At 40.9% G+C, this 24,921-nt stretch overlaps 1 protein-coding gene across 1 annotated transcript; it reads right to left on the bottom strand.

Annotated features, from left to right (window-relative positions):
- Nucleotides 1–1,381: 1,381 nt before the first annotated feature.
- Nucleotides 1,382–23,996, bottom strand: LOC144521145 (synaptotagmin-2-like). The gene is made up of 9 exons (XM_078255508.1): nucleotides 23,848–23,996; nucleotides 12,047–12,262; nucleotides 11,536–11,696; nucleotides 7,362–7,499; nucleotides 6,813–6,980; nucleotides 6,121–6,288; nucleotides 4,796–4,913; nucleotides 4,299–4,432; nucleotides 1,382–3,369 (listed from the first exon to the last, which is right to left on the bottom strand). Exons 2-9 carry the CDS (start codon nucleotides 12,240–12,242, stop codon nucleotides 3,154–3,156), a joined length of 1,299 nt encoding a protein of 432 aa, XP_078111634.1. The 5' UTR covers nucleotides 12,243–12,262; nucleotides 23,848–23,996; the 3' UTR covers nucleotides 1,382–3,153.
- Between the last annotated feature and the right edge of the window lie 925 nt (nucleotides 23,997–24,921).

Below are 24,921 nucleotides of genomic sequence, written 5' to 3' on the forward strand. Positions count from 1 at the left end.
ATAAAAACTTCCCAGAAGAAAGAAGGAGAGAAGAAGGGATTCCAAGTCATTGGTGTACACTGGAATGGGATTATTCATCTCTTGGCTCCTGGAAATGCATTTCATACGAAGATATGATCCAACAGACTTCCAAACTGGCTCCCACCACCTACAGATTTGCGGAATGATTGGATCTTCCTCTAATGAGTTATTTCAGAATAACACAGTGCCAAATCTGTTATTAGAAAATATTCCTCTTAAAGACTTGGAGACCCCCCACCATCCCAAACATTAAACAATTGAAACATATTTTGTTTTGTTTAAAAAAAAAGATTAAAAAAAACAAACAAAAAAAGCAATAAGCAATAGCAATAAAATCCAGAAATGTGCCAAACATTGGCCTTCAGAAAAGTGCTGAAACAAAATGTATGGCAGATAAATTATATCAAATCAAAAGTTTGATCACAAGGAATTATATAGCAAGCATGCGGCTACATTTTCATCCTACATGAACTCACACACAGTACTGGACGACACACTTGCTTAAGAGTTTCAGGCGTGGAAAGGTTCTTATTAGTAATGGTACTCTAATATTTGTATGACATTCTCTCCAATGACCCTCATGGAAAATAAATACACATTTGTTTCATTTAGAAAATATACAGTGCATCTTTTTTTTTTTTCCCCCTTCGTTTGTGTTATTAAAATGACAAATGACACCCACTTACGTACACGAGATATTTTTGCTTTGTCTCTAAAACATGCTCCTATGTACAGTAGTTTGTATAAACATGCAGTATCAACGTGAACTATGTATATAGGCAAAACTACACACCAATGGGTTGCTTGATTGCTTCCATGTTGCCTTTTCTTTATCGTTGCTTCATCAACAAAGGAAAAAGATTATGTGAGATGAAAAATGGAAAACTGAACATGGTCTATGTTGGTTATAAAAAAAAAAATAAAGCGTTACAATTTCCAACAGAGAAAGATACAAAAGCATTCATTAAATTCCCAGAATGCTGTGGTACTGTCTACATTTGATTTACATTGACGTTGCATTTTTTTGCACACAGTCGACGGGTAGTTTTTGCTGTTGGTGCAGACAGCACTGATTTGAACTAATAACTAGACCTGCAAGCAGGTGTAGCTGGGCCCAAATACCTGATGTATATCAGGATTTGAATTAACAATTAAGCATTCACCAATGTATTCAGGGCAGAGGAGTGTTGGTCAGACAACAGTTTGGATTTTGTCAAAGTTTGTCCTCAAAATTCCTCTTCAACAGAATAGTAATCTACACTGAACCAATTACATTCTGTGAAGCAGCCAGGGAGCAGCATTAGATTTGAATGTGTCTCTTTTCTTTTTAGAGGAGTCCATTTATATGGACTCCACCTGTCTGGCATGCCACATTGTGCCACAGAAAAATTCAATCTCACAACATTTTATCATAAAAGAGGAAGAAAAAAAACTACACAGATCAAAGAACAGTGTCAAATCACCACACAGCAGAACAATACCCAGTAGTGCAATTAAATTCAACAGTTTGGTAAGCTGTGTATAACATACACACGGATCGGTGCCTTCTTCCAGACCATATCCTTGCAATCAAGTGAGAAACCTAATATTCAAACAATCAAAACGCATACACAAAAAGCTGAGCGGAAACAAAGCAACGACAAATAAACTGCATACACAATGCACTCCCTTTTTTCGTCTTAAAACCAGCAGTCATTGCGAACATAAATCATTAAAGCTCTGGTTTTCTGACGGTACTTAAACATAACATTTGGATTTAAAGTGCTTGAGGAATAAAAGTATTTTAAGTTAAATAAAATAAATACAACTGGATAAATAAAAGTAAAAAGTAAATAAAGAAATGAAGAGAACAACACCGCTAACTGGAAGGCGTCCCTGGTAGTTGAAAATTGCTTATTTTGTTACTTTGAAGGCTTGTCTCCTTTATGACTGTAAGACGGTTATAGGGATTCCTTTGAAGTAAAACCCTTGTGTCAAGTCCATGACTAATGGCAGTAGCACTGAACAAGTGAGATACAGAATCAGAGGCGTTGGGAGGGGAGGAGGTGGACTGCAGGCAGTAATCGACACCTTGTAAATATCATGTCATTGGTGGTTGGAATCAGTCTCTGTTGTACCCACTCTGATATTTCCTTGCCTTTTGTTATTCAAATGACAGACACGGCCCTTTTTGCACAGTCAAAAAATAGACACATACCCTTTTTTTTTTGTTACTAAAAATCCACCACTCCCTGTTTCCTAACGTACCATTTCATGGATAAACGAAACTATCACTAGTCGTGAGCCTTACGTCACCGAAAAAAACAAGCGCTCAAGCTTCTGAATCCAACATTTCATTCTCATCAAGTGGAGCAATTGAATAATAAGAACCCGTTTAGAAAAAAAGGCATGGAGTTTCAGTTTCCTCTCAGTTTTCCTGAGACGATGGGTGAAAGGTTAACTAATCAAAAAAAGGCAGTGTGTTTGTGGGCAACTGGATATGTGCCTATCCCTACGTGCTACCCAACTCTAGGAATGTACATCAAACTAACAGAATCATCTAGTATGATAACTGGCAGGTGTGGAACATGGTGCACAATACACCTAAGGAATGGACCTGCTTGTGTTATTTCTCTATCATATGGCAGTATAAAGCATTTTATTTTTAAGCACTATTCTAAGCAAACTGTGTCACTAAAGGGAAGGGGTGAGAAGTACAATATGAGAGAATGTATGTTTTATCCCCTCTATCACCAGATTCCCAAATAGCACTCTTACTGTTCTTCGTAGTCTACTGTGTATTCTTATTAATGGAACCACAACCCCAATACAAAAATAGATCTAAAGGAAGTCAAGGAAATCAACGGAGTATCTGTCCATCCAGTAACGTGTCTTCTTTTTTCAATGACATGATTTTCATATAACATGATGCTTGCTTTTAAACTATATTTCCCATCATGTTGAATGGTATCTATGGATCTTTTGAAAGGTGGCAGCGGGAGAGGAGGAGGGGGTGGGGTAGTTTTTTTTTTTTTTTGAAAGGGAGCAGATGTACAGTTGGGGTGTTCTTCTGGAATATACACTGATATGTGGGACCTGGGGAAAGGATGGGAAATGCATGGGTAGGTATGGTGGAGGTGGGTGACGATGTGTTTACTTCTTGGCATTCAGGGCTGCGAGGGCGGCATCCACCTCCTCTTCTGGCTGCAGTGGATGCCACTGGGCGATAGGGCGGCGGGGGTTGGCAAGCATGTCGGACCAGTGTTTCAGCCCGGCCCCTGTGGACTTGCTTCCCACCAAGATCTTCCCAATGGCATCGTTCTTGCCAATCTTGTCATAATCCAGCACTGTGATCACAGCCACGATTTTCTGGGAGAGGAATGCCAGGATGATTACATGGATATGAGGGATAGACAGTGCAGAATATTACTTAAATACTTTTAAAGGGGCAAGTATTGCAGTTGATGGTGCATAATGCCCAGTGTTTGGGCTTGCAGTGATCCCATTGGTTGGCGGGTGTCAGGGGTGGGTCTGGTTGGGTATGGGACTTGCTACCATCTGTGTGGAGTCTAAAAATGTCTAGTGTCCTGCTTACTTCTATTTTCATACATTAAATACATTAAATATTTGATTTATTTAGGTGTTTCTTCTTGTAAAGTACACTTACTTGAATATTTTGATAAAATATGTTTATTGCATGTTTGATGCGGATTTGTTTGCCAGATCAACAGTGTAGGAAATCAATCAGCATAGCACAGCATTCTCCAAAGAAATGACAGTGTTTCTCGTTTATATGTGCTGTATGAATGGCCATGAACACACCAGTGTCAATTATTGGATGCTACAGCAATAGTTTGACATTTTGGCTCATTTGCTTTCTTTCCGAGAGTTAGATGAGAAGATTGAAATGATTTTATATTTCTGTTTTAATGTGTACAATAGGTCATGTGCTAGATTATCTCTTTGACTTCCTGGAGTCTCCTCTGATCTAACTCTTAGCAACAAAGTGAATAAGCATATTTCAGTAAAATGTCAAACCATTGTGTCAACAATTACACAACAATATCTATCTAAAGTTCCTTAACATTAGTCACCGTCATGTTCAGTGTACAGGTATTATATGTGTCCATATAATTGCTTCCCAGCAATTACTGGATTTTTCTCCACCTGCCTGATTGCTTGTTTGGGCACACTGATACACATTTGCCTTTAAACGTTTAAAACCACTACTTCCTTCGGGACAGCACTTTTATTCCTGTAGGATTCGATGCTAGTCTTTCCGGAGTCCATGTCCTTACCTGCATTTGCTCGAGAGGAATCTCAAAGCTGAAGGACTCATTGTAGTACGGATTCAAAGTGTTCTTCTTCACTGTCGTCTTCTTCTTCTTCAGCCTCTTTCCATTCTGCAGCAGGTTAATTTTCACATAAGGATCTGAAAACAGAAAGAAGGCAAAATCGTGATGTAGCTGACTTAAAATAAAAAAAAAAAAGCCTTGCACATGCATGTTTGGGTTGCAGTGCTGTAATGCACCAACAGATGGGGCCAATGCTGAAGCCAGGGGGAGCGAGAACTGGTGCATGGGAAGCACTGCAGCGTCAGCACGTGAGCAGAGCATGGCCGACCTAATGGCTGTGCACACAGGCACGTTCCTGTATACCCTGCAGTCCCACTGCAAGCATCCAAATGTCACATTAAGATGATGTATTTTTGTCAAATCGTGAACACTTAAATAGTGTCAAGTGTGATGATGTGATAATGCAATGCAATATCTGATGCTCAGCTCTGTGAATATACCTGACAGTCCACCCACGTCCATTTTCTTCAGGTTCTTGGCCTCCAGAATGCAGATGGTAAGTTTGCCAGCAGTGGGGACGTAACGCAGAGAGATGCAAATGTCACCCAGCTTCTCCGGCTGTGAGGAGGAGGGATGGGGGAAGATAACGTTAAAGGAGGTCTGATGAGGAATGTGTGTCTTTTCTCTGATACACAAATACACAAACTGTCCCTTTGGAATCACACAAAATATACAATGTCAAATAATAATTCCTGCTGTCATTACTTTTGTTTTAGCAGCAGGAATTACAGGCATTGGCCTTCTCAGTTAATAACATATCTGAGACAGCAAGCAACTGTAGAGTGATTATTTTATCTTAAGGTGGCTCTGGGGAGGTTTCAATGATTAACAGCGGTTTTCATATTGTGGTGCAGCATAATGATGAAAACACCACATTACAGGCTGCATGGCTACAGAGGAAGCAGGGCAGTTACTTAGAAAAACAAAAGTGTGTCTTTCAGTGTTCTGAATCTCATTGGTAAACAGTTAATGTTGCAACCTTGTGCCTGTGGTTATTTTTGTATTATGTCATTAGCTGAGTTAGCTGTTCAGGTTGCTCTACATGGAAAAAAAGTGTTTTTGCTGAGAGTCTATGTATGTATGTATGTATGTTTTACAGTTTGCAAAGAAAATTAGAAGACGTCTGTTGCAGAATATCGGCTGATATTATTGTTATTATTTACACATCTAGCAGTTACAGGGCAACATTATCATTCATTTTGAGTCTTGTTTCTGGCGACTTGGTGAATGTAAGTCCAATGTTTACTCTCTTTTAGCTCTGTTTTGGTCTCTAACCAACTCCTGAGGGAAATATCTGTCTCCTTAGCTGCGAAATGCTCCACTATGTCCCCCAGCTAGTCTCTAACTGTGTCTCTCTGCCGTTTGGTGCTGACCAGGTAGCGTACAGTGGTTTTAGAAAAACAGTATTTTTTGCTTAAACATCTGCCTGCTGTGGCTGAAAACCCCCCAATATGAGAGCGGTGTGAGTGAACCAAAACAGTGCCGTTTTTCTCCCGACAGCTAAACAATGAGCTGAAACTTACTATAAAGCTCTGGGAGCTGCAGATTCAGGTGATAATTCTCTGTAGGTTCATCACTACGAGCGAGCCCTTTTACAATGTAAAAATATAAATAAGGATCCCTCTCTAAGGGATTATTAGGGGTTCTTTTTGGTATTGGGCTTAACAAATCTAGTAAAGCATGCATCTCTACAACATACATCAGTGGAAGTAATGGACATAAACAGCAACATGGTAAAAGTAATACAACGCTGCATGACTCCTACCTCTTCCTGATCTGCGCTGTCCAGGTCTCTCCACTCTTCAATTGGCTTTGCCAGGTCAAGGGTGTTCATGGGTATTTTAATCTCTCCAATGACATCATGTTTAGAGAAGCGATCAAAGTCATAGACTGACATTACGAGAGACTTCCCTCCCATCTCTTGGAATGGAATCTGGAAGACAGAAAGTAAATCCCATTTCACTCATCTGTGTTTTTGAAAAATCCTACACTTACTGTATAGAATGCAAATCAGAACAGAACTATACAGCAATATGGAGTTGTGACTTTAGCCTGGGGCTCAAAATGGCTCGACTTAATAACATGCAGCTTCAGCAGAACTAGCCCGACTTTGACAAGGAAAAGGTGCTGGAGAATTCTTTTTATTTTTATAGAGCCGTGTCAGCAGGCGAGACGCACCAGAGGTGGCCCTCTCCTTTAATTTGATTCTCTACCACATTCTCCTTGTCTGACACCTCCAATATGTCTGCTGGGTTTCTTTTATCACTGCTGGCCAGAGGTGTTTGAGGAAAAGAAATCTGATCCTAAGCAGCGCTTAAGTGCTCCTTGACACAGAGAAAGACAGCAGGGGCATTTTACCTCTAACAGGACCTGTCTACAAATCAAACCGCTTAGCATACACGTTGTTCTTGTTAATAAGTAATAAGTAAAGGGCGACCACGAGGTGTTTGAGCTTACCTTGAACGTGAAGGTCTCATTGAAGACAGGATTGAGCGTTTTCTTGTGAACCTTTGTGTCGTACTTCTTCTTCTTGTCAGGGAGGACGAAGACTTTGACGTAAGGGTCAGAGGTGCCACCGCTGTCCATGGAGAGGAGATCAGCTGCTTGCAGGATTCCCACAGTCAGCTGGGAAAGGGAGGACGTATGGGATTAAAAGTCAGTCAGCATTTCACCAGCTCACGCTCCAAAGACCTTCACTATTGATCCTGTTTTTCAAAACAGGCTAGAGGCTCTTCTTTTGGACAAGATTTGACTGATTTGGCTGTGGCTCAGTGGTAGAGTGGTTGCCCCTCACCCACAAGATTGGCGGATCAATCTCAGGCCACATGTCAAACTGTCCCTGAGCAAGACACTGAACCAGAAGTTGCTGATGCTGTATGTATAGCTGTCCACTGCTCCTAATACTTATACAGGATGGGTTAAAATGCAGTAATATAAGTTCACTACATTGCAATGTGTGTATGTGACAAATAAGAATAAAGTAAAAAACACTACTCAGGCGCTTGCCTTGTTTTCCTGGAAGTCATAATCAATGGAGTACTGCAACTTCCCGAGCTTTTCTTTCTCCTTCACTTCTTCCTCCTTCTCGTCTCCAGTCAGTCCAGGTTCGACATCATCTTCTTCATCGTCATCATCCTGTTGTTTCTGCACAGACAGAAGGGTGGGGGCAGGCGGCAGAAGAAGAAGAGTGAGAAGGCGTTTCGGAAGATGGCGGCTGTGCTGAACACTAAACCTCGGGCATCAGCAGTCTGGTTAGCCACAGCACCTACCTGCCACTTACCCCCGCTCACCCTGATGTTACTAGTGCAATCTGCTCATCGATGACCACGGTTGCAACCTGACTTGATTTCACTATTTCTTGGGTGACACCATTTGCTGATTAATTCTTTATTTTTTCACGAGCATTACAGGTATGCTCAAATCTGCTAAAATCCAATGTAAAACATGTGGTAGAAATGCCATTTCAATAGAACTCTGTGTTATTGTGCAAGAGTGGAGAGAGATAGAGAGAGAAAGAGTGAGAAAAAGAGAGAAACAACAGATTAAAAAAAAACGGGAACACCTTACAATATACTACAACCTAGCGCAACAGCCATGCAAAAAACTCTGGAAGTTCTCCTTTTTCACTCAGAAAAACTATGATCGTCGAACCTTTTCAAATCAATATAAGTCACTTGTGTAGCTGCCTATAATTGTGATATCACAGAGGGTGGACAAAAAATGGGAACTTGGGGACTTTAAGGGACTGCATTGCGGTTACATAGGGAGCTACACAGGCAGCTACACAAATCCCAAATATGACTCATCCCAAATGAGTCATATTAACTTTAAAAAAGTATTTAAAAATCGTGACGGCATTAGCAAAGTTGAGCCAGTCACAAGGAAACAGACTCAAGGACAACATGTGATATTTTCTTTAAAAAACACCACAAAGTCTGTCTTTTTGACACAAAAGTGAACACAACTCGTATTTATTACAGAGCTACTGCACTGCACTGCATTGCACTATAGTGAGAGGCATTCGTGTTATATTGTCCACCCCATGTACAGCATTTCAAACACAAGCTGTCACAAGAAGCCGAGCATCCTTCCTGAGAGGAAGCCAAGGACAGAGCTATGAGGAATAGATGTGATTTGATCTAACTCCTGACGCAGTGATTCCTGACACCTTCCTTGAAAAGCTCTAAAACTTGCTAACAGTGTCGACGAAAATATCCTCCAACTGATAGTGTAAGCTGTTTGACAAACAGGTTAATTTCAAGCCAGACAATATTACTGTTTGCTCCTGACATCCCAAAATCTCAATGTGTTTACACTGGTATTGCTGATAGGATTTTCCTGCTATTATTGTACACTGACCTTATTATTGTAGCTAACTGAATTGCTGATATATTTCACAATTTATACCAAACAGAGTCCAGATCCTTCCAGCTGATACTCTGTGAATTATTGTGACGCTTAATCATGTGCTAGAACAAAAATCAGTGCTTTAATTGACGAAGATTAATCAATCTTGCCTCTACATCACACACAGTGACTCTTCAGTCTTTCATCTCTTTAGAGGGAGCCGTGACTAATCGAGTTAAAGCAATTTGCTCTGACATGAATATTAAAGTAAACTTTAATTTCCGATACTGTATGGAGCTGGATAATATCTCAGTATGGCCTACTTTCCTATGGCTGTCTTCTTGAAAAAACACTGATGTCTTCGTAAGACTGGAGGGTCCAGCTACTCACTGATGAGCTGGAAGAGGAACAGGGCACACACACAAATAATACACACACTATCACACCCACTACACACCATTCTGTACTGCGCACCCACATAGACACACCCACACACATACACCAGTTGCTTACATGCAGGCTCTCATGCATGCTTAAAAACTAATTTACTCTCTCTCTCTCTCTCTCTCTCTCTCTCTCTCTCTCTCTCTCTCTCTCTCTCTCTCGCACACACACACACACACACACACACACACACACACACACAATATCCTTATATGTCCTTATATGTGACATTCTCTCTCTTTATTGTGTTAAATGCTTTTCATTCAAGCATGCCAGGCCACACAATGCAGGATCCGAGTTATTTTCTGATGGCAAATGTAAAATGAATTACCTTATAATTTCTAAAGACAGATAAATGTAATGCTTTGATGTTTTTTTTTTTCTGTGTGTAAAACCTCTGCAACTAATTTTTGTCGGGCCCAAAAATGTCTGTACACGTGTTCTGAGTGAAATGTACACATCCATGGAGGGATCATGCTACATTGAGAATTTCCAGTTGTTCTCAAACTTCCAGTGGGGGTTCAAAGATAAAGACATGGTTTGTCTGAATGTATGCCCTTTGGTCAACTCAATGGGGTGAATTGCTAGCTCAGTGCGGCGGTTTTATCGAAAGATAATATGTGTTCAAACAGCCAGTTTATTGTAGCTTTAACTTTGGATCGAGTGATATCAGGCCAAGTCAGGCGCGGGCAAACATTCTGGCCCACCATTTCTCCTCGGTGAGACCCAAGTGCTTCAGGGAGAGGGGGGGGGGTCAATGACTGTCACCTAGTATGTCAGCAGCATGGGTCATCCAGGAAAGTTACTCTCAAGTCAAGTTGTGGCCATTCAATGGTACCTACTGCAAGGGAATATGCTGGTCTTTGTCAAGAGATACAAAACAGCTTTATCTGTCGTGGAACTCGGAGCGTGTTTGCACAAGTGAGGCACAGCATGTGAATTACAGACACAATGTCATTGTATCTCTGGAGATAAATTTGTTTGTGATATGTGAGTTTTTGGGTTGTGTTGCACAATCAAAGGCCTGTCATGGTGGAAACATGCTCAAAGCTCTCAGTTAGGTAAAGTTCCAGCTTATTATTTGACAAATACTCAGCTTACCCCTTGCACATGCATGTTAGTGATCTCTAGTGAGTTGCTGAGTGCACTCGTCATTCAAAGGCTCAACCATAGGATGAGTTTCATGTTCATTTCAAACCATAGACACTTAAACACGTCGTTGCTCTGTTGTTTTTGCCAAAACATTGCAATCTCTGGATATTCAAGACATAGCAGTTGGTGCGGCATATCAGTTCAGTGGATTTTGCGAAGCAGCTTAATTGCTCCCATAGATTCCTCAAGCACCCGCAGCACCTAAGCTTGCAAAAAACTAAGGAAGCCATAGCACTCATTGTCATCATCACTGCAATCCAACCCCTCCAAGCCCAGCCCACCCCCACCACCGCTCCCCCCCTTGCCCTGGTCTGTGCTTACTCAGAGCTGCCAGAGAGGGGCGCCGCGTGCTATCAGACCTACCGTAGGCAGAGAAGTCCACCACAGTCAAGATACACGGAGCACACATGAGACACAAAGCAGGAAGGAGGAGAGCAGAGACAAAGGAAGAGATTGAACTCACAGCAGACACCAAAGATGTGTAATCACAGCAAATGTAGTCAGCTACACTGTGGGGAGCGAGGAAAATGACAGACAGAGAAGCCTCCAAATTAGCACAATCATATCTTGTGCAGCAGGGCCGTTGGGCTTTTTAAACAACTCTGTACTTTTAGATGTATTCATATTGTACTGTGTCAAATCATCAATCATGTATGTGGAAAAATAATAATTATAGGCCCAAAAACAACTGCATTGTGCTAACTACTAATTTCCATAATTACTCTTTAATGACTGGGGAAACAATGGTTGGGCTGAGTAGATAAGAGTCCTGTCATTTTCCACTCAACTCCCCAAAGCACAAGTGAGAGAAAGAGCAACAGTAACATCAATGACATCAATGACAAATACATTAAATAACAGAAAAGAAAGAAAGAGAAAAATGAAAAATAATCATGGTGGATAAAGAATGTTATTAACACCTGCGGAGAATACACCGACTGGGTTAGAAAGCCATCAAAGCGTTAAAACAGCCACTATAAATGATATGTAATCTAGCATATTTCAAACGTGTTACTAGAACAAAATGTGTAACAAGAGGACTACTGTTTGTTATATAATTAGCTGAGTCAAACTACATGCATGTTTTCTCTCTATTCCAGTACAAAGCTACACTGTAAGCCCCACAGCTGTTACATAACAGGCTCATAAATAGGTCGGCCGTGGTTTGCCTTGCTTTGTATACAGTGTGGGTGTAAATCCCCTCGGCCGCGATGCGACCTCCCGCGTAAGAACATACCTCTCCCCCTTTCAGGTTCTTCATTCCCATGTCACCCTTCCCCTTCTTGCCCTTCTTGTTCTTCTTCTTCTTGCAACAGCATTTCTTGATGATGCAGAAGCAGCATGTTAGAATGAGTAAAGCAGCGACCACGGCAATGGCAATGATGGCCCAGGACGGCACTGAGGAGAATATACAGACCGATGTAATGATGACACATCCACACCCAGAAAGAGAAGAAAGAAGCAAATACTTTGACATTTGACCAACCAATCATTTAGTCTACTCCATGTCATGTCCTGGGCCAAATATATTTAGTAAGAGGTGCTAAGTTAGCAACTAGATTGGGTGAAAATTAGATTTCTCTGCCATTAGAAAGGGCAGCCAGTGATCAATACTGAATAAAGACATTATGAGGCTGCCAATGCCTGCAGCTAAATAAAACAAAATCTAATTCCAAAATCATTGCTTAGAGTCACATCAATACAAGTTGGTTGATCAGAACAGGCTTGGGTTTTTGTCTGGCACTCACGTGGGATCTTGTCAATTTCATTTAAGAACTTGTTTTTGATCTCGTCGAAAGCATCGTTCTTGTCGACCGGTTCGGTGGAGTTGTCAGTAGAGACTAATGCGACAGGGGCTGGAGTCACAGTCAAGGCACTAGCCCCCGTTGGGTTAGCAGCGACCATGGGCGTTGTCTGATCCTTGAACAAGTTCCACTTCTTCATTTAGGCTGCACACACAGTCCCTGAAAAACAGCATGAAAACATTAGAGACATAAGAGAAGCCAGAGTACCTGATCATTATATTCCACTTGGGTGTCACAATTCGCATGTAGATATTGACGGTTGCTCAGTGAAGGGTGGAGGGTCAAGTTTGTTGCAAATGAACGTATTTTGGAGACAAAACAATTCGTGGGGAAAAGGACTGATAACACACAGGTTCGGAAGTTCATAATAATGTTTTCAGCCACCAGAAACCAATCAAAAGAGGCAATTATTTATGGTCTACTTCCAAAATGCCACCTGTCATAGTTTGTTTAACTTAAATGCCTAAATGGATGAATAAGGTGTGGTGAATTACATGTTAATAGAGCTGATTTAAGACTCAATTAAACACCAAGCAGAGCCACTTCACTCTCAGTCTTCTGAAAATTCTCTAAATAACGAAAAAGGATCAAAAGGTGGCAGCAGCTCAGGTCGAATAATGGGTCAGCTGTTAGATCCCTGGACATGTCTACATGTAAAAGTGTTCTTTAGCAAAACACTGAACCCCAAATTACTTCTTATACTGTAAGTGTGTATGCATGGGGAAAAATGTAGGTCACTTTTGAAAAAAGTGCTACTTAAATGTAACGAATTGAGACTTGGGAGCACTGGCATAACAAACAGATATATATTTCCTGCATCTGCTGATGGTACTGAGAGAGTATATATTTTCAAAAGGTCCACTGAGTCACTAATCTTTTCTTCTACATCTGCCACAAGAGCAAACACAGTCAGACAAACACACCGAAAATGGCTTTGCTAGATTTGACACTGATGTTATCTCCAGTTCCATTGATGCAAATGCTGGGGACATTATCAGTCATACTGTTAGTTAGTTAACCTTCATTTATTCAGGAGGTATAATTGAGATCAATATATTTTCTTAAATAAGGTAGATAATAATAAAGGTAGAAATATCATGACAGATCACAACAAGTGACAAATACACTAAAAACCTTAAGTTGATACATTGGCCATATTGTCTACAGTGATAAAGTGTTACATCGTAAGAGTTTCACATGATTATTCAACTCTTAATACATGACAGTAGAGGAAGTGCTAAACAACTGCGTCACTTTTTGGAAACCTATGACTCAGCCAAGGTCTGAAACCTTCGGCTTTGTAACATTTAATCCATGTCCACTGAGAAGGTTCACAATATTTATTTCCTAAAATGATCGATTATGTCAGCCTACAGCACAGTCTACAGTGTTTAAAACATACTTCACAATGTTGTCATTGTCAGAGGAAAATTATTTGTCAGTTACTGACAGTATTTATGAGAAATAACTATCAATTCTCAATTTATCGGGCCTTTGTTTTTGTCTGGACACTGCCCTGTACTCAAGCCAACGGTGCCTGACCAGGAAAAGTGTTTAACCGTAGCAACAACCAGAATGAACAACAAGTCATTCCCCAGTTTCCACGGGCCAAACAAATGTTCAATCAGAGCTCTTTTCGGTTCCAGAAATCATAGTGTGACAAGTGCAGCTGAAAGCAGCCTGGCGACAGAGTGATGAGTGATCGGGCGAGACCTCCATTCAGAAAGCAGAGAAAGATGACAAGCATAACAAGAGGAGACTTCTGCTGTTGATTTTATTAAAGTCATGGTAATACGGGCAAACAAGGGAGGACTTTCCTATTTCCCAAGTGCCAATTCTCCAAGTTGGTGCAGGAGATTCTGCCGCTATTTATTGCCACCTATGAATTATTTAAATAGAGGCTGACAGCGGGAAGGATGAGCTTATATTATTCAGGGACCAGTACCAGTTTATACATCTTTAAATATATGTCTCTAAAATAACTTGTGCTGCTGTAACAGTATGTAGGCAGATGTTACACACAACCAACAGCTTGCTATAGTACTGAGATAAAACCTGAACTATTATACATACACTGGTTCAAGTTGTTGAGAAAATTGGGAAAATTACTCACTTTAACCCATCACACATTTGAAAATGAGTGTGTTGCTCAATAAAACAGCAATCAGAGGCCTAACTGTCTCCGCTCTCTTTTAAACATTACTGTAGATATTGTGACGGTGTTAAAAGCATCCAATTACATTTGAGGTTTATGTGCATTTTATCCTGTTTGTCCCTCACATCAGACCAAGCCAGCCCAATTAAATTAACATTCATGGATACCTGCTCTAGCATTTTATCTCATCCACTCTGAGGACAGACAGAGATGACACAGACGTACGCTATTGTTTTATGACAGCCATTAGTCCTGCTTCACAGCCAGCTCTTAGTACTCACTCCAGACAAATCAACTATATAAACTGTTTTTTTTTTGTTTTTTTTATTTAAAGAAGGAAGTCTTTTACCTTTACTAGTCTTTTTTTTGTATTGAATTATCTGCTCACTGAGGCTGCCGAAATCCACAGGACTTCTAGCTCCTCAAACTAAGTAGGTCACAACTGAATAGCTCAATCCTGAGATATGCATCTAAACAGAGACAAACATGCTTAATAATATATCGAGCTGTTTTAATAATTTAAACATTACAGAAACAAAACTAAGAGTCTACAGCTGTGAGACTGCACAGCTGTTATTTGAGCTAAAGGCTAATATTAGCATGCTAACATGCTCACAGTGACAATGCTAACATGCTGAGGTTTAGCAGAAATAATGTTTACCATCTTACTTCAGCGTGTTTGCATGCTAACGTTTGCTAATTAGCAGTAAACACAAAGTAGAGCTGAGGCTGATGGGAACGTCATTACAGTAGTTCTGCAGGTATTTCGGCATAAACTAAAGTGTTTGACACGTTTTATTTTTGACCTGATTAAATGAAAAGTTAAGGGATACCTAAATGATTACAATGAATCCTGAATCCATCAAATCATTGTTGAGACATTTTACTCAAAACCATTAACGTCCACCTCATGGTGGCACTTAAGGAAACGTCAAAGAAGTTATATGATAAATCCTCTGAGAAACATAGATTTCTGTACAAAATTGTGTGCCAATCCATTTAGTAGTTGATATATTTCACTGGATACGTGAAAACAGTTCACCTGCTGGTGACGCTAGAATTTATGCTAGGATTTATCTTCTGAGGAGCATGGATGTCTGTACCACATTTCTGGGCAATCCATCCAATAGTTGTTACGATATTTTAGTCTGGACCAAAGCGGTGGCTAAAAATCAGAGGGACCTGAACTATGCATACTACGAATAACTAGCTATACAATAGATGAATAGATACATAGATCGATAGATAGATGCAACTGTTTCCACACTTGTATAACATCTTGTATAACATGCAATATAAGTAAGTAATACAATGTAAGTAATAAGTATATTATTACTTACATTGTATTACTTACTTATATTGTATTATTATAATATGGAAGGTCGGTGGTTCAATCCCTAAACACAGAGATTAAATCTTGGAAAGGAAGTAATAGAGCACTGCTTGCCATTCACTCGTTACCACTACTGAGATGCCCTTAAGCAAGGCTCTGAACCTCCACCTGCTCCAGTTGAGCTGCACGGTGACCACATCAGACTGTAGTTGTACTGGGAAGCTTCCAGGTGTAAATGTCTCTAAATGTGTGTAATTGTGCAAGTGTGGAGCAGGGTGATCCTGAAGCAAGAGCTTTCATGCTCAGGAAATGTTCCCTGTGATGAATGATAGTTATAAATAGATATTTAATCCAATATGCATTCCATATAATACTCAATTACTGAAATGGGTGGGTGTTTTGAGCTCCGATCTCCCAACGTGCGTCTCACTCAGTGAGCGTTTGAGTCATAAGAATTTGTTAAAACAAAATGGCTCGGCTCCCTGGCCCAGAGCAGGGCAGCTACGGGCATGATCTGGCCGTTATCACTAAACACACTGCTCCGAGTTGGATGGGGATCAAGCGCTTTTATCTTTGGTGCACAAACAAACAGGGTGTAGCAACCACACATACTAACACAGTAGTTTTACTGAGTAATTACTGTAACTGTGATGCATAAAGGTTTAATGTTTCCTTTGAAGTCTATCAGCCGAGACACATGAAGGTAAAGGAAGATGGCGTCAATGTTTATTAAAAACAAATCGTAGACTTAGAGGAGAAATCAGTTGAAACTGGGAGAGGCTGTGCTGTGTGCTGCTTCTTTCATTTCAAAAGAATTGAACAACAATGGTAACACACAATACATCTGTGCTGTTCCCAAGGAAAAACACTGAAGGTATATAACCAGAATCAGAAATACTTTCTCCATCACAAGGCATTGGAAATTAGTCTTTGACATGGCTCACACAGTACACAGAGTGAAAACGCAGTGTGGTAAGTTGATGCAGTAGACAAATTAAGTTTACATTAGTAGTCATTACTAAAAATCATTAGTAAACATAAATTATTTTTTTCTGGAGTCATGTTGTCTAAAATAAGCATGTTAAGTCAAAGCTATAGTGCATAGTTTCTGTCTCCCCATGAGGAATTCTAAGTAATGACAACAAAACTGTCGTCGCATCCACATGATACAAGCCTTCCGTAATCGCGCACCCCCCCCCACACCCCTCCTCCACACAGTTGCTAGTAGCCAAGGAGGACACGGAGGATTAAAAAAAACATGATAGACTCTTCAGTAGAGGTAATTACCTTCACTCAATTTTCTGCACACGAAAGTCACCAGATGACACCAGTTTCTGAACACAGCCATACTGAGAAATACAGAGAGAGTTGTGTGGCGCTGATAGTCTTAATTAGCTTGGTAATGGCTTGAATGTAACGGACGTTCATAAATATCAAAAAGTTACGCACTAAAGCTTTAATAAAGAAACATTAATTTAAAACATTAGGCTACTTATCACTACCTAGAAATAATTTGTTGTTGTTCCCTCCCATACAGAAACTTAACATCCCTATTTATCTCTGCTTAATATGATCTGTGGTACAGGTATAGATTTAATAACAGAAATCAGTATTAGATGATGAGTATGAACATATTTTCACTGCTCTGGTGTGATTTCATTTATCTTGTAGCATTATTGACAGTATTATTCCTGGTATTTGTGTGCTTTTACTACTGACAGTGGAGCGATGACACGAGCCAGACTCGATTCAGGGTGTTGTGGCGACTTAACCCTGAAATTACAGGGGTGCACCTTGCAGTATATCCTATGGGCTGAGCTGTATATATTTTATGCAATAAATAAGAGTATGTGAGATAAATAAGATTAGCAGGATATGTTTTAATCATTCTCATGCACACTAATGGAATAACACATCACATGTTGTCTTCATCATCATTAGAGAAAAATATGAGTCACTTCGAAACACTCAAATATGCCTACAGGCTAAGTGTTCTTACTTAATTACCTCCCACCTGTCAAACTCTAACTGTAAAAACTACCGGTACATCTCCTGGATGTCCAATATAAACACATGACTAAGAAATGCTGCTACCTCATCTGATGTCATGCGTGATGGCCTACTGACCACATAGTGTGACATCCTCCTCAGTGGCAGGAAACCCCAGCCGGCAGATAAGCCAACTCCTTGTAAAGCTGGGGATGGGGTTTATGGAGGGCTTATTAGCACCCAGGTCAGATACAAGAGAAAACAACCTAAGGAGAGTGAGCTAAAGTCATGCAGCTGTTTCATTACACGACAACAAGTACCTTGAACAACAATTAATTAACGATCTAAAGCCAGACGTCTATTCCCCCGGCCCTTACAACTTGCCTCTATACAACTTCACACAGCTGTCTGCCAGTGGCCAATCTATATGCGTATGTGTAGCTTTTTAGATTCATAAACATTTTTATGTGTGGTTTTTTTGCATTTCATTACAGTGCATAGTTCAAAACCTACAAATGTCTGAGCACACACTTTCAAAATGGCTTCTGTAAAAGGAGAGAACAGCGGTCATGGGGTCATGTAACTGCAGCTCAGGGCAACAGTCAGGAGCAGTGGGGTGGAAAATTAAGTATTGAATATTAGTCACTGTGAAAAGGTTATTGTATTCAAAGAGAAACAGCAGCAGCAATGGCTTCTCGGTTGTCGACCAGACGACCAGGATCCTCAAAATATATAAAGTAATCTGAATAATGTGACCCCAATGAAATCATCCAGCCCCCACTGAGGCCCCTGCCATCTGTGACATTACGGGTTATGTGTGGGTGGGTGGAGTGCTTGGCCTCCAGCTGTAGTAGCAGTGCATCCTGCGCAGTATCATTTCCTCCAAGTCTCACTAATGTGATTGCTACAGTAAACTGGGTTGGAATAAATTTAAAATATGTACAAGAAGTTAGCAGCTCTTAATTTGATAATTTCAGATTTAGGCAAATACAACTTTAATGCAAAGTGGTATGTATTTTTCCAGCAGGGCAGATTATCTCTTTCTGAGAAGCTACGTGTGTGTCTGTGCTCTTTGTATTTGCTATATATTTGCCTTTTCATCTGAATTCCACTGAGCTATTTTAGGTGCCAGCCAAGTTGTGCAAGACATCGAGGATCTCATTTAGAAGGCAATTGTTCAAAGCCGTCACGCGCATCTTGAATTTATAATAAACACACTTGAAGAAATGGGAAGAGAATATTGGCTCGACTACCGCTGAGTCACAGCTGACCTCTGGTCTGTCTGGACTCGCTTTCAGCTGAAAATGTGCATTGGAACATTTAGAAAACAGGGGGCATAGTGTATTTTGTTAGATCCATCAGACAGAGCATTACTGTAGTCGGAGAGCCGAGCTGAGATGGTGGAGTTGTTTCAATTAGAGAGAATGTGCAGCTTTGTTACTGAACTCTTGCTACTCTATGGTAATTCACCCCTGCTGAAATGGACTTTGGGCTCCCACAGTCATAATGGTCTCATTTTGACCGAGTTTTAATAGGATTAAAAGGGGGGATTCCGATTGCTGCATTGCTTGTTATTGACCACTGAAGGATTAGATACTGTGTGGATCTTGGCCTGAGCCGAACCTAAGTATATATGTACAAGTATATTCAGTTGTATGAGCAGAACATTCATTTTAATGATAGAATTGCAGCAATTGTTATTTCTACTGTTGTCCATTAAATTAACTCATTACTGATAACACTTTTACAAAACGCTCTGCATTCTTTACCTCAACGTAAATCCAAATATTGAGCTGAGAGGTGCTACTGACTCTACAGCATCAGTCCATTCACATTGAAGTATTCATAGCTGTTGCTAGTTGCATCTTTCCATGCTTTTTCATTTGCTGTTTTGAACCACGCTGCATAAAAGATATCTCTTCTACATAATATCTTGTGCACATAATGTCAGCGTGCATTCCTGTACAGATCTCAGTTGGCAATGCACAGTCAGATAAACGCCAAGTGTGTGGCAGAGAAAGATTCCTGCAAGGTAGCTTACTGAAGTTGCACAATACTCCTTCCTCTGTCATTTCATGGTAGAGAGCCAAGAGACTGACAATGGAACTGGCAAATCCAAAAACACAGCACGCGGTGCACAACATGTGCCAGAGCCAGATTCTGAAACTCTTGACCAAGAGCCTTCAAGTCTCCTGCAACAACGCATCGATGGGAAAGTGCCAAGCATCTGTCCGGATGCTGTAATGTGACAAAACAGTAACTAAGCCATTCAATTCAGCTAACAAAGCGCTGACTTCAATGTTCAGCAAAATCATGCCAGTGATCTCCCTTTTTACGGTGTGTATGTCTCCATCATTTGGGTAATAAGGGACATATAGCCTAATGCTATAAGAAGTAGCCTATAGTTTTGACAAACCTTACAATTTTAAAGGCTTATTTCACCGGTGCCAAACTTGCATTCTGATTTTCAAAAACAAACCACTATCTGTTCTTGTTAAGATGAACTGAATTTATATCTGTGACGATAAACTTTTTAGCAATCTCTGTGCTACACACAACAACAGATGTTTGCAGACATTGGCATTTACACGTTCACTCAGCAAACGATCTGCAACACAGAGAGCAGAACTGCTCATGCAGCCGTCCAGGACAGGGCATTTACAGAGGCATCAGACCCCTGTGTTTAGCCTAAGGGCTGCACAAATGCTCAGAATGCAAACCAACACAATACAAGCATTTACAACGAAAGACCGTGACCATCAATCAGAGATGTCAACATGGCAATTCCACCTTCATCTCAAACAAAATGCAAGTGGTTTAGGAAATCCTGCCGGTGTCACTGCTGATCTGAGGGCAGCATCAGAGATAAGGATGTCAAAAAGGTGCCTTGCGCCTAATCTCACTAAAAAAGAAGGAGAGAAAGCCTCTCCCTCTTTATATCTCATTGTGTTCTGACCCAAAGGGCAGTCCAGAGAGGCTCATTTACAAACCTGCTTTATGTAGATAAAACAATGCTTATTCTCACCTGCAGCTGAATGTGACTCAGCTATTATTAGGAGGGATCGTTGAGAAGGAGGTGGGAGGCGCCAGGGTTTGAATGCTGAGCGAGGAGCGGCAGGGATCATTTACAGCCAGTTGCCATACATCCTCCCTCTCCCTCTCCCCCTCAGCACAACCCCTTTCCCTGTCCCCTGATAGGTCGATTAATCATTCTGTCACAGAGACAGTGACCCAATCTGCATGTAAAGCTGTGTGGAGAAACTGTGAAAGAGGAGAGGGCTTCTGCAGCACTGCAGATAGGCCACATCTACTGACATTCTTGTTTTGAGAAGAAAAAATATGTAGACAGCAAGACTGCAAGTACCACATCCCTTTTCAAGTTAAAGGAACATTTTGACATTTTGGCAAATTCGCTTTCTTGTTGAGAGTTAGATAAGAAGATCGATATCAATCTCATGTCTGTCCATGAAATATCAAGCTACTACCAGCAACCAGTTACCTTAGCTTAGCTTAGGAAACAGCTAGTCTGGCTCTGTACCAAGATAAAATAATATCCACCTACCAGCGCATCTAAAGCTCATTAATTAACACTTTAAATCTTGTTTGCTTTGATGTTTAGCACAAAAAGTGTATAAATGATTATTCCCCATGTTATTGGGGACTATTTATATTGGCTACGAGCAGTTGCCAGACAACCAGCACACTCCAGGAAATTGCTGGTCCCAGTCAGGAAATAATCTGGCACAAAACCCCTATAAAACGCAGATTTGTCGTTTTTACACTTTGGTTTTAGTACCAGTTAAAGAAACTAAGAAAATAAACTTTGAAGAAAGGTAAAACGCATTAAATAGTGAGGAATTTGTTAAACTCTGCCACGCTAACTAAACAGTGCCATGCTAACTATTTCCCCCTGCTTCCAGTCTTTCTGCTTAGCTAAGCTAACAGCTGCTGGTTGTACAGAAAGAGTGGTATCAATCTTCTCATATACTTCTCTCTCAGAAAGCGAAAAATTTCCCCAAACTGTCAAACTATTCCTTTAAACAAACTACTGAATATACCGTATGTGCAACTATCCATACAGAAAATCTCAACATGAATTCAAAGGCTTTTGCTGTAAGATTGTAGGCGTTACACAAAACATCTCCAATATGATGAAACACACTGAAAACATTCTCACTAATTCTCTACAGCAAAGTGTTACCCTGCTCTGTAGTATGCTCCCTCTGACCATCACATATCCTATCTTCCAAGAGAGCTAGATGGTGAGAAAAAAATGCTATTAGAGGTCTCACAACAAAAACGGGCATGTTTTTCTCCCTCTGAAGATTAAATAGTGGTGAAAATGACCCATCAGCACAGCCGGATGCTGTGAATGGTGACAGCATCTGACCATTTAACACTGAAGCTCTCTGCCATCGTCTGCAAGCAACACACCATCAAATGGGCTGGGGCCAGGACTGGGGAGGCTCAGCTCTCACCTGGAGTGAGAAGCTGACAGCGGCTGAGCAATCCCAATCATAGTTGTGCTAATGTGTCAGAGAGAAAATCACTAACTCATTCTCAGAGTCCAATATGGGTGGCTTTGTCATTTTGAACACACTAATGCTTGTGGAATACTAATAAAAAATGAGTAGATGAAGAAGTATTTCAACCTAATGAAGCAGCGGGAAGTAGGAAAACAAAGGTGATGTGGGTGAAAGAGGGCACACCCACGCAAGCAAGACACTCTAGGAGGCTGCACAGTTAGAATAAGCCTCTTTTATTTCTTTCTTCTTCTTTCAGCAGTTCTCAGCAATCGGGCACCAGCTGCCTACTTGGAGGGAGCCAAAAGAAAAAAAGAAATACGATTGGTGAACTTCAAAGCATCCTCTCATTTTTCTGGTTATGTATGAGGGATTCTGAGAGTATTTCTCAGCGTGAGAGCCAATGGAAGCGGCAGCCTGAGGTACGGACTTAATGAGCCTGCCTGAATGTTTTAGAGCCTGACAAAAAAAAGAACCAGCAAAGCATGCTCAGTATCAAATAGTCTCCTGCACGCCGGATATTGGAGAAGTAAACGTGTACGCAGGTACAGTATGTACCCAGCTGCATGTATATACATATAATATGATCCCTCACATCCTCCACACTGTGTTTGTTTACTATACTCCTGAAACCTGAGTGATCATGTTCCAAATACAAGCAATTGGCTGAATCTGTATTACAACGCCAAAGACTCTGGGGAGAGAATAAACCTGATTTATATTTTAAGATGTTATTTCAGGATGCAAAGCAAAAAATAAATTGATGAAACTGCAGAGCTTTACAACGGGCTAAAAAAAAATAACACCCAATCTATTCATAGTCGGTTTGTTATAATGCATATGAATTTAATTGGATTAAATGAAAACTAATGTGTGCTAATGATGAGCCTGATGCAGTCCTGCAAGAGTCAGCATTAGGTAGTAAGAGAAATAGCAGCCCAAGATAGGTTTTGTCCTTGGTACTGTCACCTCAGTGCTGCCTGTGCTATATGTCCCATGAGAGACAGCAGAAAAAAGAGCATCCTGCAGCACTTTATAAAATCCCCACCCTCTACTCTCTATACTCCTCAGCACAACTGCCAGCCTCTTTTTACGTCTGACCACTCAAAAAATAAAGAGCACTGCGGCTTGGGTCTGCTTTGTTACATGGCGGATACAATACAGTAGACCTGAGGTATTTTGGTGTAGTGTGCCATTTTTTGGCTACAGTTGTTTGTTTCTGTGTGTTCAGGGAGGTTGGGAGAGACGACGTGTGGCTGCAGGGATAAACAGAGCATCTGTCAGTAGGGCAGCCTCCTGGCCACTCTCCAGGAAAGAAGTACTACACCGGCCAGGCAAGCTAAATGAGGCATGATCAATGAGAATAATCTAAATCCAGAGCTACACCCCCCTATCCCTTTTCTAAAAACAGTGCCTGATGTGCCAGTGCCTGCACACAACATGGGTGAAGACAAGGTCCACAGCTAGATCCTGGGGCAGATCAGGATCCAGAGGATGTTCAGTAATTCCTTAACAAAGCTTATAAATTAGCTTTGAGTAAAGTTTGGACCACATGCACCAGGAAGTAACATGCACACAGCGCCTGCATTATGGTGAAACCAACGAAAAGGAAACTCTAAGTTACATACAGCCTGTAAAAACTACAACAGCAACCCCCAGCCTTAAATGCCTCATAACTCTATTCCAGATTCCTCAAAGGAAGTGTTCAAGCAATGCTGAGAAGAGAGTTGAAATACGCCCTTACCAGCACTACTGTAATTCCGTAATCCTGTTCTCCACAAAAGGCTAACCCATTCACCAAAGAGGCACTTAGGGTTAATGTTACAATGCCTTAATAACGTCCCTCGACCGCTCTCCCATCAGTACCAGAAACTGCAGTCTTCTTCGCACTGTTTCCACTGCAGCACTACTTGTTCTCCCATACACACACACGTACACACACACACACACACACACACATACACACACACACACACACACACACACACACGCTCACACATTCTCTCTGTGACTACCCCCACCTCTGCTTCTCTCAATCCCCTCCTCCTCTACCTCGCTCCACTCTTTCTATCTCTGTCACTGAAAGGATCCCCCTCCCCTTTCCCGTCTCCCGCTTTCTCTCCATCTTCCATCTCTCCATCCACTCCAGCTCTCACTATTCGGCCGGCTGATTTGTGATGCTGCTCACAAGGTGCTATATGCAGCAATATGTGCCCTGGTCCAATGCATGAGGGCAATCCAAAAGCATCCACATGCCCTACTGTCCAACCCGGCATCCACACCCTCGTTCGTACAGCAAAACAGCTTGGGGACTCCACAGATATGTTCCTGAGCTGCAACTTCATGAAAAGAAGAGTGGATGAAAATAAGTAAACAGGCATACTGTAGATGAGACCTCTAGATAATAACACAAAGACAAGAAGAAACCCGTCATTTGCTGTGTGCTTACCCCAGCAATAGTCTGCTACTGAGTTTCTCTCTGCCTTGCCATCTCTATCCATTTATCTGAATTATGTCTTTGGACTTGCTCCCCTCCCACTGTCATCAAGGAAGATTTTAATCCTACGACAGCGGCACAAAGACTAGCAGGGCATGGCATATATAAGCTTATATATATATATATATATATATATATATATATATATAGTCCTTGGTTTGATTTCGAAACCTTTTGCTGACATCACACTGCTTTATATAAGCAAGGGAAGCTCAGTAAAGAGTTTTTAGTATGCTCCTGTGATAATAATGGCTGTGATAACAAGGCTTAAAAATGAAATAAATCATAGTGCAAATGCTGCAAAATTGTCAGCAATGCACT

Source organism: Sander vitreus, chromosome 7 (genome assembly GCF_031162955.1).
Source record: "Sander vitreus isolate 19-12246 chromosome 7, sanVit1, whole genome shotgun sequence".
Taxonomy (NCBI): Eukaryota; Metazoa; Chordata; class Actinopteri; order Perciformes; family Percidae; genus Sander; species Sander vitreus.

What these genes read in the sequence shown, in the direction of transcription:
- LOC144521145 (XM_078255508.1), bottom strand. Translation starts at nt 12,242, where the DNA reads ATGAAGAAGTGGAACTTGTTCAAGGATCAGACAACGCCCATGGTCGCT. An exon ending in ATGACTTCCAGGAAAACAAG is followed by an intron (nt 6,981 to 7,361) that starts GCAAGCGCCTGA and finishes TCCCTTTCCCAG; the next exon opens with CTGACTGTGGGAATCCTGCA. An exon ending in TTCCTCTCGAGCAAATGCAG is followed by an intron (nt 3,370 to 4,298) that starts GTAAGGACATGG and finishes TTCCTCTCCCAG; the next exon opens with AAAATCGTGGCTGTGATCAC.